The sequence below is a fragment of the Hemitrygon akajei genome, chromosome 8 (assembly GCF_048418815.1).
Source record: "Hemitrygon akajei chromosome 8, sHemAka1.3, whole genome shotgun sequence".
Lineage (NCBI taxonomy): Eukaryota > Metazoa > Chordata > Chondrichthyes > Myliobatiformes > Dasyatidae > Hemitrygon > Hemitrygon akajei.
In genome coordinates this window covers 171441816-171456890 of record NC_133131.1, presented here as the reverse complement: position 1 = coordinate 171456890, position 15075 = coordinate 171441816, and the positions used below count along the sequence as shown (strand labels likewise).

The following is a 15075-nucleotide window of genomic DNA, read 5'->3' as shown; positions in this document are numbered from 1 at the left end:
CACACACACACACACACACAATATTTTATTTACAGATGCAGCACAGTAGCAGGCCCTTCTGGCCCAATGAGCCTGTGCTGCCCAATTACACTGATGTGTCTAACTAACTTACAAATCCAAATGTGTTTTGGATATGGGAGGAAACTGGAGCACCCGAAAGAAAACACGCAGTCACGGGGAGAATGTACAAAACTCCTTATAGACGATGGTGGGAATTGAACCCAAATTGCTGGTGTTATAAAGTATTATATTATTTGCTACTTTTCTTCAATCATGTTAAAATTATGTCCACTCATATTAGCCATTTCCACCCTGGAAAAAAATCTCTTTGGCTGCCAGTCAATGCATGCTTTGCATCTTGTATGGCTCTGTCAAGTCAGTTCATTTGAATCTCAAAGGTTTCAGAGATTTCTAAGGTACATTTAATGTCAGAGAAATGTGTATAATATACATCCTGAAATGAGTTTTCTTCGGAACCATCCACAAAAACAGAAAGGTGCCCCCAAAGAATGAATGAGAATTAAATGTTAGAACCCCACAGCATCCCCCCAGCTCCCCCTCCCACATGTAAGCAGCAGCAAAGCAATGATTTCCCCCTCCGCAACCAGCAAATAAAACATTGGCACCCACCACCAAGCACTCAAGTGTGCAGCAAAGACACCTGACTTGCAGTACCTCGAAGACTACTCATTCACCTGGTATTCAACATATCACAGGCCCTCCCCCCCAAGGGAGAAAGAGGTGTCTCCGTTTCACAGTGAGAGGGGAGACGTAGCAAGCAACTCACTGATTTACGATGTTAAAAGTCCGCTGCGTCACTTTTTCCAAGCTCTGTGCCCAAAGATCTCGGGTCTCTGGCCAGAGGTCTTCTGTCTCCCACAACACACCAATTTCCTGCTGGGACACTGACCTTCAGTCTGCCCATCTCCAGAGCCACGATATCCCAGAACTCCAAAGGCAGGCTAATCTCCTAGGCCGCATTCTTGGCGTATTGAATAATGGCCAGTCATGAAACCCTGAGAGCGAGTCCCAGTACCACAAAGAACCAAAGTCAGCCTATAACTCCAGGTCAGGGTTTTCAAAAGGACCCTGAAAGGGAAAAATAGAGATATTAAAGATGAAATAGAGCTGTTTCCGAAGATGCAAGCAGAACAGTTGCTGTTAGGGTCATTGTCTTCTTCTAAGTTCTAGCCTATCTTGTCATTAACCATTAATGCCCTTGAGCAGTTTTGAAATTTTCAATGTCTTTCCTCCTGTATGTGCAACCTCAAGTTTTTGCTAGGCGAGAAATCCAGGAAAAGGGTTGTAGACACCTGAAAAGCTGTCTTAAATTCTTGTCTCCAGTCTACATACAGTATGTTAATTCATCTGAAACAGCACACACAAAATGCTGGAGGAACTCAGCAGGCCAGATAGCTTTGGTGGAGGGGAATGAACAGTTAACGTTTCAAGCAGACACCCTTGATCCATCGATTGTTCATTTCCCTCCAAAGATGCTGCCTGGTCTGCTGAGCTTCTCTGGCATTTTGTGTGTGTTACTCAAGATTTCTAGCATCTGCGGAATCTCTCACATCTTCATCTGAAGCAGTTTGTGTTTAAATGGTACATCTTTGGAGAGGAGAGAATGGGACAAGAAATTAATTTATTGTTGTTGCGTGCCCTGAAATACTTTGTTTTTATGCCACTAATACAGATACTTCATCACATCAGTACATTAATAAAGCAATAACAGAATAAAGCATTACAGTTAAAGAGAAATTGCATTCAGGAAATAAGGTGTAAGGTCTTGGTGAGGTAGATTTTGAGGTCAAGAGTCCATTTTATCTACAGGTAGTCCCTGAGTTACAAACGTTCGACTTACGAACAACTTGTATTTACGAAACGAGGAAGGAGAACGCCGTTCACCATTTTAAGTCAGATTGCGACGCTGTCTGCCATTTTAAGTCGTTGCCGTTGACACTGTGTTGAGTGTGTAACTTTGTATTTGGCTTAAAATTTTCTTAGCAAGATTCACCCTGGCCCCGCCCCCCACCGTTCCGGTCGGCTGGTGGCGCAGTCCACTCCTGTGCCAGGTTGATGTTGATCCAGTGACTCCCGTACCATCCGTGCCAGGTTGATGTCGAGCTCGCAACTCGACATCGTAAAAAACACTGTCACCTCTGGTTTAAATTCCCATGCAGAATATTGAGGAGGATCAAATGCCCAAACCCAGCACAGCCCCCACTTGTCCCATTTAACCTGTGTCAGTGCAGTGGAGTTTAGGACCCAGGGAATTCAGTGCGGTGGACCTCGGGAGCCAGCGGAGGTTGGGACCTGCTGCTCGCACTGTTTCTGTTCCATTGACAGGAAGCGATCATGATTGAAAATAAAGTGGAAATAACAAAGCGTTTGGAAAGAGGTGAAACGCCATCGGTCATTGGGAAAGCATTAGGCTACAGTTGGTCAACGATCGGAACAATTTTAAAGGATAAAGAGTAAAGTGAGAATAATGGAGCGTGTGAAAGGCCCTGCCCCGATGAAAGCTACAGTTATTACTAAGCAACGCAGTGGTTTAATTATTAGAATACAGACGTTTCTTAAGTGTTTTATATGCATAGACAGGTAAAATACATACTATATACTAAGACAAACGTTTGACTAACTGACACTAAATAATACTGGATGTACTTGTTCCGATTTACATACAAATCCGACTTAAAGACGGACTCAGGAACGGAACTCGTTTGTAACCCGGGGACTGCCTGTACAAGGAGACCATTCCTAATTTAATCGTGAGATAGAAGCTATCTTTGATCCTGATGGTACATGCTTTCAGATTTTTGATCTGACTGATTGGGGAAGGGGAGAGAAGGGAAAATGTCTCGATTGGATCCTTGATTATGTTGGCTGCTTTAAGACAGCGTGAAGCAGCCTTGGTAAAGCATCAACATGACTGAGCCAATGATTTTGGAATCTGGAACAACATACAAACTGCTGGAGCAACTCAGTGGGTTGAACATCTGTTTGGGGAGGGGGGTGGAGGATTGAAGGAATTGATGCTTTGGATTTTTTCATCGGAGCTTGTACTGCTTTTATGTTTCTGCTGTAGAAACCTTATACAGCAGGAATATTTTCTATTCTGTGATACAGTTGCCTGAGGTAGTGGGGTGTAGAGAAATGAATTGCAAAATTCAGAGTTGTTAATTTGAACAGTGTTTAATAGTTTAGAGGTGAAATTTAGCACTTTTGAAATATGATGATTTTATCTTGTAAACATTGTTATTGGTTGCAACACACACAAAATGCTTGAGGAACTCAGCAGGTCAGGTAGTATTTATGAAAATGAACAGACAGTCGATGTTTTGGGCTGAGGTCCTTCATCAGGACTGGAAAGAAGGGAAGATGCTCGAATAAAAAGGTGAAGGGAAGGGAAGAAGGACAAGCTAGAATGTGATAGGTGAATGTAAACACGAGGAAATCTGCAGATGCTGGAAATTCAAGTAACACACAAAATGCTGGTGGAACGCAGCAGACCAGGCAGCATCTATAGGAAGAAGTACAGTCAACTTTCCAGCTCTTAGCTTCATCCCTCCCCCTCCTGTCTTCTCTTATTATTTCAGACCTCCCCCTCCCCTTCCCATTTTCAAATCTCTTACCATCTCTTCTTTCAGTTAGTCCTGACGAAGGGTCTCGGCCCGAAATGTCAACTGTACTTGTTTCTATAGATGCTGCCTGGCCTGCTGCGTTCCACCAGCATTTTGTATGTGATAGTTGAAGTCAGGTTGGGTGGGAAAGGTGAAGCGCTGGAGAAGAAGGAATCTGATTGGAGAGTAGACCATAGGGGAAAGGGAAGGAAGGGCATTAGGGGTAGGTGAGTAGAAGAGGTGAAGAGTTATTATTGTTATAATATTATTGTGTCCTAAAGATGCCAGTGCATATTTTAAGCCTGTGTTTTAGGGAAAGAAATTCTGTGTTAAGAAAGATGTAAGCTTATGTAAAGTCTGTAACATTATGCCTGTCTGGTGAAAAATTATGAGTACAGGTTCTGAATGTACAATTTCTTAGTTAACCTAAATAGCCAAAATCTTTTGTATTTCTTGACATTATCCATTTTTATTTCTTGTGTTGAAGTCAAGTATGGACATTTGTGATAGCAGCCCCTCACAATCAAAAAAATAAAAGTGACCAGTTCATTTTAATTCATTCCTGTTGCTTGATGATTATGGTTAGTTGAACGTGAAGTAAAGCTGTTTTTTGATCCCTCATAAGACATAGGGAATCTGGCCATTTAGCCCATCTACCCTGCTCCGCCATTCCATCATGACCGATTTTATTATCCCTCTCAACCCCATTTTCCTGCCTTCTCCCTTTATTATTTGAAACCCTGACTAATCAAGAACCTATTAACCTCTGCTTTAATTATACCCAATGATTTGAGCTCCACAGCTGTCTGTGGCAGTGAATTCCACAGACTTGCCATTCTCTATTTAAAAAAATTCTCTTCATTTCTGTTCTAAAGAGATGTCCTTTTATTCTGAAGCTGTTTCCTCTGGCCCTCAACTCCCCACTATAGGAAGCATCCTCTCCACATCTAAGTCTTTCATCCACTGTTACAATGAGTTTTTTTTAAACTTGCTGAACAGAGCTTTGCCTCGATCTCATTGAAAGAGTCACCAACAATGAGCATTCCTCACTGGATGTGCCAGAGAGATTTCAGTGCTGGAATTACTGCAGTAAGGTTTGTACCTACAGCCCTCTAACTGAGTGCTGAGAATAGTTGTGATGTGAGATTTGTTTACTTAAGGGAGGAAATCTAGCCTGTATTTAATGTTTAAATATTATGTTCATATAATGAGTCCTGATTTAATATTTGGGTCTGAGGAAAAATTTGACTTAAAATCAGTTTTGGGTGCATTTTTTAAAAAAAATGTTCAAAGGCCTTGTTTGACAAATCTTATTGAATTTTTTTGAAGAGGTTACTGGGAAAGTTGATGAGGGTAAAGCAGTGGATGTTGTCTATATGGACTTCAGTAAGACCTTTGACAAGGTTCCGCAAGGAAGGTTAGTTAGGAAGGTTCAATCTTTAGGTGTTAATATTGAAGTAGTAAAATGGATTCAACAGTGGCTGGATGGGAGATGCCAGAGAGTAGTGGTGGATAACTGTTTGTCAGGTTGGAGGCCGGTGACTAGTGGTGTGCCTCAGGGATCTGTACTGGGTCCAAAGTTGTTTGTCATATACATTAATGATCTGGATGATGGGGTGGTAAATTGGATTAGTAAGTATGCAGATGATATGAAGATAGGTGGCATTGTGGATAATGAAATAGGTTTTCAAAGCTTGCAGAGAGATTTAGGCCAGTTAGAAGAGTGGGCTGAAAGAAGGCAGATGGAGTTTAATGCTGATAAGTGTGAGGTGCTACATTTTGGTAGGAATAATCCAAATAGGACATACATGGTAAATGGTAGGGCATTGAGGAATGCAGTAGAACAGAGTGATCTAGGAATAATGGTGCATAGTTCCCTGAAGGTGGAATCTCATGTGGATAGGGTGGTGAAGAAAGCTTTTGGTATGCTGGCCTTTATAAATCAGAGCATTGAGTATAGGGGTTGGGATGTAATGTTAAAATTGTACAAGGCATTGGTGAGGCCAAATTTGGAGTATTGTGTACAGTTCTGGTCACCGAGTTATAGGAAAGATGTCAACAAAGTAGAGAGAGTACAGAGGAGGTTTATTAGAATGTTACCTGGGTTTCAGCACCTAAGTTACAGAGAAAGGTTGAACAAGTTAGGTCTTTATTCTTTGCAGCGTAGAAGGTTAAGGGGGGACTTGATAGAGGTATTTAAAATTATGAGGGGGATAGATAGAGTTGACGTAGATAGGCTTTTTTCATTGAGAGTAGGGGAGATTCTAACAAGAGGACATGAGTTGAGCGTTAGAGTGCAAAAGTTTAGGTGTAACATGAGGGGGGAACTTCTTTACTCAGAGAGTGGTAGCTGTGTGGAATGAGCTTCCAGTAGAAGTGGTAGAGGCAGGTTCAATATTGTCATTTCAAGTAAAATTGGATAGGTATATGGACAGGAAAGGAATGGAGGGTTATGGGCTGAGTGCAGGTCGGTGGGACTAGGTGAGAGTAAGCGTTCGGCACAGACTAGAAGGGCTGAGATGGCCTGTTTTCATGCTGTAATTGTTATATGGTTATATGGCCTTCTTGTTTCATGCCCTCCACAGTAACAAGTCTTGTCGTCAGTCAGATAGAACACATCATTGCAAATGCCTGTTAAAACCAGGTCAGTCAATGACATTTTTTTAAAAATTTTTTTTATTAGTTTTTCAAAACATTTTACAAAATTAAGAGCCCCAAATCCCAGTGGGGAGCATTAATACAGTGCAAGATTAAGCATACAATAACAATTTGCTACAAACGAAGAGAATTTAACAAAAAAGCACCTAAATTAAAGACAAGTGAGCTTAGTGTCCTCCCCAATCCCCACAACACAACAACTCCAGACCAACCACCACACAATATAGAGAGTATAAGTCAGGACAGTCAAACTCCCAGACTGTGAATACACTTAGTAACAGAGGATAATAATGCCTACTACCAGAAAAAAAAGAAAAAGGGAGCTGAAAGCAAGGGACCGAAAAGAAGAAAAAAAAAAGAAAAAAAAACCCTAGTCAAGAGGAAGGTTATGAAAGTACTCGATAAAAGGTCCCCAGACCTTATGGAACTTTAGATCCGAATTAAGAACTGAATAATGAATTTTTTCGAGGTCCAAGCAGGCCATAATGTTGTTAAGCCATTGCGCATGAGTGGGCGGGGCAACATCTCTCCTTCTGAGGAGGATCAAGTGTCTCGCCAGGAGAGAGGCAAAGGATAGTATTCGGCATTTGGTCGGACCCAGACATAAATCTGTCTCGCCCCAAAAACCGAACAGAGCAATTAAGGGGTTAGGTTCTAGGTGCTGATTCAGAATACCCGATAATGTAGTGAAGACATCTTTCCAGAATTTCTCCAAGCTAGGACAGAACCAGTACATGTGGATGAGAGAGGCCACGCCCCTCTTGCATTTATCACAAAGCGGACTAATGCCAGGGTAGAATCGAGATAGTTTAGATTTAGACATATGGGCTCTATGAACAATCTTAAACTGTAAGAGGCAATGGTGAGCACAAAGGGAGGTTGAGTTGACCGATTTGAGAACTGAGTCCCAGCTCTCCTCGGATAAGGAGATATTTAAGTCCTGCTCCCAGGCCATTTTAATTTTATCCACAGGGGCCCGTCGTAAGGCTGCTAGTTTATCTCGGATAATTGAAATTAAACCTTTACCTAGTGGATTAATGGAAAGAAATAGGTCCATAGCATTTTTCGCAGGCATTTCAGGAAAGTTAGGAATTAAAGGAGCAGTAAAGTGTCGGATTTGGAGGTATCTGAAAAAGTGAGCGTTAGGCAGGTTGAACTTAACGGAGAGCTGCTGAAAAGAAGCGAAGCGATTATTAATGAAGAGATCTTCAAAATGTCTAATGCCCTTCCTGTACCAAACATGGAATGCTGAATCAAGTCAATGACATTTTAAAAGAGGACCAGTTGCTTTCTAGTAGGATGTCTGGAACATAGCTGTGATATTTATCTACTAATATAAAGCTTTTCCTTATGAAAGTTCACTCTGAGATGTGTGTGTCTAGGATTGATTAACTGTGGAAATCCAGGACATTCCCTCTTCTCATTACTATCGTCAGAAAAGAGGAACAGGACCCTGAGAATGCACACTCAATGTTTTAAGAACCACTTCTTCTCCTCCACTATCGGATTTCTGGACTTTGAACACTACCTCACCATTTTGCTCTCCTTCTGCACTATTTATTTTTATATATTTCTTATTGTAGCTTACAACAAGTTTCACAAAATGCTATATATGATAATAAACCTGATTCTGATTACTTTAATTGCAAATCCTTTGGCTCAACATTAGGGGGGAAAAAACCCAGTTTATGAAGTTCATTGGGAATGGCTGACTTCTAGCTTTTATTTGCTTTTTGAATTATGGAAGTTTGTCATTCTCATTAAATGTTAGACATGGAATTTTGAGAGGAATTGAAAAGATTGGGATTACAGCAGATTTTTGGTGTCACAAGTATTGCCTCTGCAGACCAAAGGCTAGCTAGTGAATCAGTATCCAGTAAAACATAGGAGCAAATTTAAGTCATTTGGCTCATCAAGTCTGCTTTGCCACTCCATCATGGTTGATTTATTTTGCCTCTCAACCCCATTCACCTAACTTCTCTGCAGAACCTACAAATCAAGAACCTATCAACCTCTACCTTAAATATATCCAATGACAGGCTGTATCATTGTCTGGTATGGGAAGGGGGGGGGCTACTGCACAGGACTGGAAGAACTGCGGAGGGTTGTAAATTTAGTCAGCTCCATCTTGTACAAAGCCTACAAAGTACTCAGGATGTTCTCAAGGAGTGGTGGCTCAGAAAGGCAGTGTCCAGCACCCAGGGCATGTTCTTTTCTCATCAGGTAGGAGGTATAGAGGCTTGAAGGCACACACTCAATGATTCAGGAACAGCTTCTTCCCCTCTGCCATCTGATTCCTAAATGGACATTGAACCTGTGGATTCTACCTCACTTTTAAAATATGTATTATTTCTGTTCTTTGCACGATTTTTAATTTATTCAATATGTGTGCTGTAATTGATTTATTTACAGTACTACTATTATCTTCTTGGCTGCTGCTAAGTTAACAAATTTCATGATACATGCTGGTGATAATAAATCTGATTCTGACTTGATTTTCACATGTGTCTGTGGCAATGAATTCCACAGATTCACCACCCTCTAGCTAAAGAAATTCCTCCTCATTTCTGTTTTAAGGGGGCATTCTTCTATTCCGAGGCTGTGCCTTTTGGACCAAGACTCTTGTTCTAGTTGAAATATCCACTCTATCATGGCCTTTAACTCTAGAGTTAATGTTGCAACTCTGTAAAACTCTGGTTAGACCATACTTGGAGTCGTGTGTTCAGGTTTGGTTGCAATATTATCGGAAGGATGTGGAAACATTTAAAGAGGGTCCAGAGGAGATTTAGCAGGATGCTCCCTGGATGAGAGAACGTGACTTATGAAGAAAGTTTGAGGGAGCTAGGGCTTTTCTCTTTGGAGTGAAGGAATATGTGAGGCAACTTGATAGAGGCATTTAAGGTAGGAAGCATAGGCAGAGTGGATGGCCAGCACCTTTTCTCCAGAACAACACACACAAAATGCTGGAGAAACTCAGCAAGTCAGGTAGTATCAATGGAAGTGAATAAACAGTCAACGTTCCAGGCTGAGACTCTTCTAGACTGGCAAGGAAGAGGGAAGATGCCGGAGTAAGGTGGTGCGAGCAGAACCCGAAGTACAAGCTAGAAGGTGACAGGTGAAGCCTGGTAGATGGGAGGGGGGAAAGAAGTAAGAAGCTGGGAGGTGGTAGGTCAAAAAGACAAAGGGCTGGAGAAGAAGGAATCTGAGAGGAAAGTGGATCATGAGAGGAAAGAAAGGAGGAAGGGCACCGGGGACGGTGATATGCAGGTGAAGAGAAGAAGTAAGAGGCCAGAGTGAGGATTGAAGAGGGAAGAGGGAGGGTGAAAATAATTACCGGAAGTTGGATAAATCAATGTCCATGATACAGGTTGGAGTCTACCTAGAAAGAACATGAGATGCTGCTCCTCCAACCTGAGAGCGGACTCAATATGACAGAAATTGAGGCTATGAACCGACATTTCAGAAGGGGAATGGAGATAAGAATTAAAATGTTGGCCGCTGAGAAATCCTTTTTTTTTTTGCGGATGGTTGTGGATCTGTGGATCTGAGTGGATAGATTGTTGGGGATCTTTTCCTCAAGCAGCGATGGCGAATACCAGAGGACATTCTTTTAAGGTAAGTAATTGAAAATTTAGGGGGAATGTTAGAGGTAGATTTTTTTAATGCAGGCAATGTAAAATTGCTTAGTGGCAGCCTGGAGTCTCCTAAAAAGAACAGTTATACACTCTGTGGTGCACCAGTGTGAAATGTTCATTGTCAAATTTCTATGCAGCCAATTGGGACATGGGGAGCCTCAAATGTATCAGTACTGAACTAGAAACATGAAAGAACGAGTCTCCAATTTTCACATGGCACTCCACAAAATTAAATTTAGCCATTTTGGCTCGGATGGTATCAAAGCTGTCTTGAGCCAGCGTATTACTGGTTCTGCCTGCCTTTGTGATCTGTGAACATCAGTATGGTACCAAGGGAGATGTTGTACTGCTGGCAATGCTGAAGGTTTATTTAAAATATTTTTCACAAGTTAATTAGTGGAGTCTTCTATCCGAGGAAAATATTTGTTCATTATTTAGAATATTTCCTTGCATTTGTCAGTTCATAATATCCCTGACTGGGAAGATGCAAAATACTAGAGACTGGGAAACATTTTTGTAAATAGCCTGCCCTTTTGTTTTGGCAGATACAGAAAAATTCCTGCTGATGCTTATGTCTCTTGACCGCTGCATGCTCAAGGTACATTAATTAAAACTTGTGACAAAATAATTATTTTTGACTATCCTCATGAGTGACAATTTTCCCACGATTATGTGTTACATTTTCTAAATTGTTGCACATTTGTTGATTAGATCAGAGATTATCCACAGTGTGTAACTGTGCATGTTTCAACATGACCTAGGATATAAAAAATCAATTTTTCCAATGGATATGTATGCGATGTATGTGCTGTACTTTACGGTACTCGATAAGCACACAGGTTCTTGGATTGTGCAGTTCCAACCACCTTTTGTGTGAATGCCGGCAGTGTGCGTGCCTGCTGCCTGGAAGAGCTCCATGCAGTCACCACCCTGCAAATGAGATGTGGCATCTCAGCTGTGCACCTTGGTAAAGTATTTTCAATCTGTAAATACTGTAAATGGGAAACTGATTAGCTGTTGATGGATTTTTGTTTTTTCAAGATTGTTCTAATCAGTCTTGGGTAGATGTAGCAGATTGCAATAGTGTGGCGTTGATTTCACTACTGAATATTGAATAGCGATGTGACTGCAGATGCTGCTTTTAGTGCTGTATCAATTTTCAAATCTTTTAAAATACAATTCATTAAAATATTTCTGAATTATTTTATGCCAATGGCTAAAAAACAATTGCAGCATGGTTGAATGTTATTTAACTGTTCTTTTTTCCATGATGTATTTAGATCTTGGAAAATTGCTGGTAGGGTGTGGGGTGATGAAATGGATATATAAATGTGGATTTGGTGTGGAGCTATGCTGTGTTGTGGTGTGGCCGGTGTTGCACTTGAAGTCAGGTGAATGTATGTCTGGTTTTCCTTTACCTTTTCACAAAGGGCACCATGGAAGTGTAGCGGTTAGCGCAATGCTATTACAGCTTGGGGCGTTGGAGTTCAGAGTTAGATTCTGGTGTTCTCTGTAAACAAGTTTGTACATTCCTTCCCGTGTGTGCGTGGGTTTGCTCTGGATGCTCTGGTTTCCTCCCACATTCCAAAGACATACCGGTTAGGAGGTTAATTGGTCATTGTAAATTGTTCAGTGATTGGGCTAGGGTTAAATAGGTGGGTTGCTGGGTCATAAGGACCCATTCTGCGCTGCATCTCAAAATAAATAATAAATACATCTGAGGGGAAGTCATTCAGGTTAAGATTATAGAATGCACATTGAGTATAGTTGACGGATGTTAGAATATTGCCTATAGTCTTGGTGTCAATATCACTCTTGATCTGAGTGAGAGGGCCTCAGAGAAAGGAAGAATAGAATACATTTGAGTCTTAAACAGCAGCGATTTAAAAATTTGATTTGGTGTTGTGTTGAGGCATTCTAAACCCCCTCTCCCTTCCTTCTGCCATCAATACATCCACTCCAGCAGTTCTACCTCTACAACAATTTTCTCTCTTGTCTCTTACTGAATGAAAACCATTGCAACTCTGTGTCTGTTCCAAATTGAATCATATTCTAGTGAGAGCAAGGAGATAAGAAATGTATGTGATCTGTGGAAGGAGTCAGGTTGATGGATTATCTGGTCTATTTTTATATTTTACCTGCAATTGTGCAACCACAGCCATGTCGATGGCTTTCTCAAATAATTATTGAGCTGAACCAGTTTTGTATCCTCTGAGAATAGGGTTGAGGTATGCCACACTTGCATTTCTTTCCCCCTTGGATTTTGACCCTGTCCCCCTTTTTTTTTGAAAGTTACGAATGAATCTGCTTCCATAGCACATTTCTTGTTGCATTACATTTTTTAAACAACATGGCATTTAATTCATATTAATGTCCTTCTACAAAATTGCTTCACACATCTATGCTCATCTCCCACATATCTAATCATTTTGTCAGTTTGATGATCTCTTGAGTCTTGAGTATTTCTCTTGCTCTGGACTTCATATCTGACCTTATTGTCATTTGTAGCTTTTGTTATGATACCCTAGTGTAGATTCAGATTTAATTATCACATTGAAACATATAGTGAAATGCATCATTTGTGAGAACAACAGCACACCCAAGTGTGTGCTGGGGGCAGCCTGCAAGTGTTGTCACACATTCCAGCACCACATAACATGTCCACAATGCTTGGCAGCACAACTTAGAACAAGGACTCCCAAGTTTCTGCAGCCTTTCATTGATTCTGCTATGGTTATTTTTCTATAGATTTATTGAGTATGCCCACAAGAAAATGAATCTCAGGGTTGTATATGGTGACGTGTATGTACTTTGATAATAAATTTACTTTGAACTTTGGACAACAAAGCAACACAACCAGTGATAGTGATACAAGTCCCATTCCTCTCTCCTACACACATAAATAGTATTCTAACTCCAGGGCAAGCCGTCTTCATGGATTCACAGACACTGGACCCTGACTGTTAATATCTATTAGAGAGCAATAGTCCCAACACTAACCTTTGGGGCTTCTATTTTCTTTGAGTCAGTAAAATAATCTCTTAATTTTTCCATTTTGTTTTCTTTTCTCATTTCTGCTGCTACTACCCCTTATAATCTAGTAAATTTCAATGTTGTTGATGTCTATTTGGAATTCCTTTATCAAACACCTTTGCATGCATATGCAAAATATCAACTGTATCCCATTCACTGTTACTTTATCAAAATGCTGAGCTATTTGGAAAACTGTGATTCCCCTTAACAAATCAGTGTTGATATCTTGAATGGGGGGGGGGGGGGTGGCGGTGAAATGTGCTACCAGAAGAAGGGTTGCATGGGGGAGAATGGTTTCTCAGTGAAGCCTGTCAAATATTGAGAGTGGATGTGAAGCGGATGTTTCAATACTGGGAGTGTCCAGAACTATAAGGCACAACCTCAATACGAGGGTGTCCCTTTAGAAGACAGATGAGTCAGGGCTCCAAAGGTTATGGGGAGAAGGCAGGAGAATGGTGTTGAGAGAGAAAATAAAGCAGCCATTATTGAATGGCAGAGCAGTTTCGATGGGCTGAATGGTCTAATTCTGATCCTATGTCTTATGTACTATACTAATCCACAGTTTTACAAATGCTATTTAATATTTGCTCATATTATTATCATTGAAGGTTTTACCACTATTGAGAGACATTAGCCTGACTGTTCCACATTTGCTGGATCAAAGCCTCCCCTCTTTGCTTTGTGTAAATATTTAAAGGAATAGTAAGTCAAGAAATTGATTAGAAAGAAATGTTAAAAGGTTGGTGGTGGACAGAGATGAATCATCAGGTACAAGTGGAATAATTCCACAACCTTTTTATATTTTTACCCTTACTGCTCAGTTTAAAACATTCTTTTTAAAGATCATTCCCCAGCAGAACTCAATTTGAAAACAGAAAATGATCTAAATAAATGAACATTAATATTTGGAAATCTAGTTCTATTAGAGAAAACACTGTCTCATTTGGCTGTACTCATGAGTATTCATATATTCAAATCTGAATTTTAAATCTTACACCCGTTCCACAACTTGAAGGAGTGAAAACCTTTGCGTTCTGACTCTGTCGCAGTGTACAGACATGTGAATTTGTAAGTCTAATGACGTGTAGAAAGAAGCTGTTCCATAGCCTGTTGATCCTGGTTTTAATGCTGTGGTGCCACTTGCCAGACAGAAGAGCTGAAACAATTTATGGTTGGGGTGACTGGTGTCTCCGATGGTTTGCCAGGCCTTCTTTACACACCTGTTGCTGTGAATGTCCTCAATAGAGGGAAGTTCACATCCACAGATGTCTGGGCTGTCTGCACCCCACTTTCTGTTGTGTCCAGCGATCAAGGTTGGTGCAGTTCTCGTACCAGGAGGTGATACAACCAGTCAGTATGCTCCCAATGGTGCCCTTGTAGAAGGTCTTGAGGATCTGGGGGCTCATGCTTCAATCGCCTGATGTGGAAGAGATGTGCTTTTTTTTGCCGCACAGCCGGTGTGTACAGTCCAGGTGAGATCTTCAATGATGTGTATACTGAGAAATTTGAAACTACTCACCCCTTCAACTGCATTCCATTGATGTTGATTGGGGCGTGCTGGTCTCTGTTCCTCTTGTATTCACAATCGGCTCTTTTGTTTTTTGGACATTGAAGGAGAGATTCTTACCTTGGCATCAGCGTGTCAGGGTGTTAACCTCTCCTTTGTAGGCTGCCTCGTCACTGCTAGAAATAAGGCCAATCAATGTAGTGTCATCTGCAAATTTGATCAGCAGATTGGAGCTGTGTGTGGCAGCACAGTTGTGGGTATAAAGGGAATAGAGGAGGGGAGACCAGACGCAACCCTGGGGGTGTTGAGGGGCAGAGATGAGGGAGCCCATCCCTCAACACTTGTCAGTGATCCAATAGGAAGTCTAGGATCCTGCTGTACAAGGTGGGGAGCGGGCCAAGGTCTCTGAGCTTCCTGTCAAGTCTAGAGAGAATTATGGTGTTGAATGCTGAACTGTATTCCAGGAACAGCATTCTAACGTACATATCCCCATAAGGATGATGTGTAGTGCTGTGGCTATGGTGTCATTGGTTCCGTCAGTAGGTGATCCTCATTCATGGTTAAGTAGCACTTAAGCTTGAATTGAATTGAATAATTTTCAATCCTTTGGCAATACCTT

General features: G+C 41.1%; 1 protein-coding gene across 2 annotated transcripts in view; it reads left to right on the top strand.

Moving 5' to 3' along the window:
• arhgap39 (Rho GTPase activating protein 39) overlaps nt 1–15075 on the top strand; it is a 610426-nt gene that overhangs the window by 17259 nt on the left and 578092 nt on the right. For both annotated transcript variants that reach the window (XM_073055077.1, XM_073055078.1), the window contains exon 2: nt 10462–10514. In XM_073055077.1, the coding sequence (XP_072911178.1) occupies nt 10482–10514 (33 nt within the window). In that variant the 5' untranslated portion in view covers nt 10462–10481. The remainder of the gene's footprint in view (nt 1–10461; nt 10515–15075) is intronic.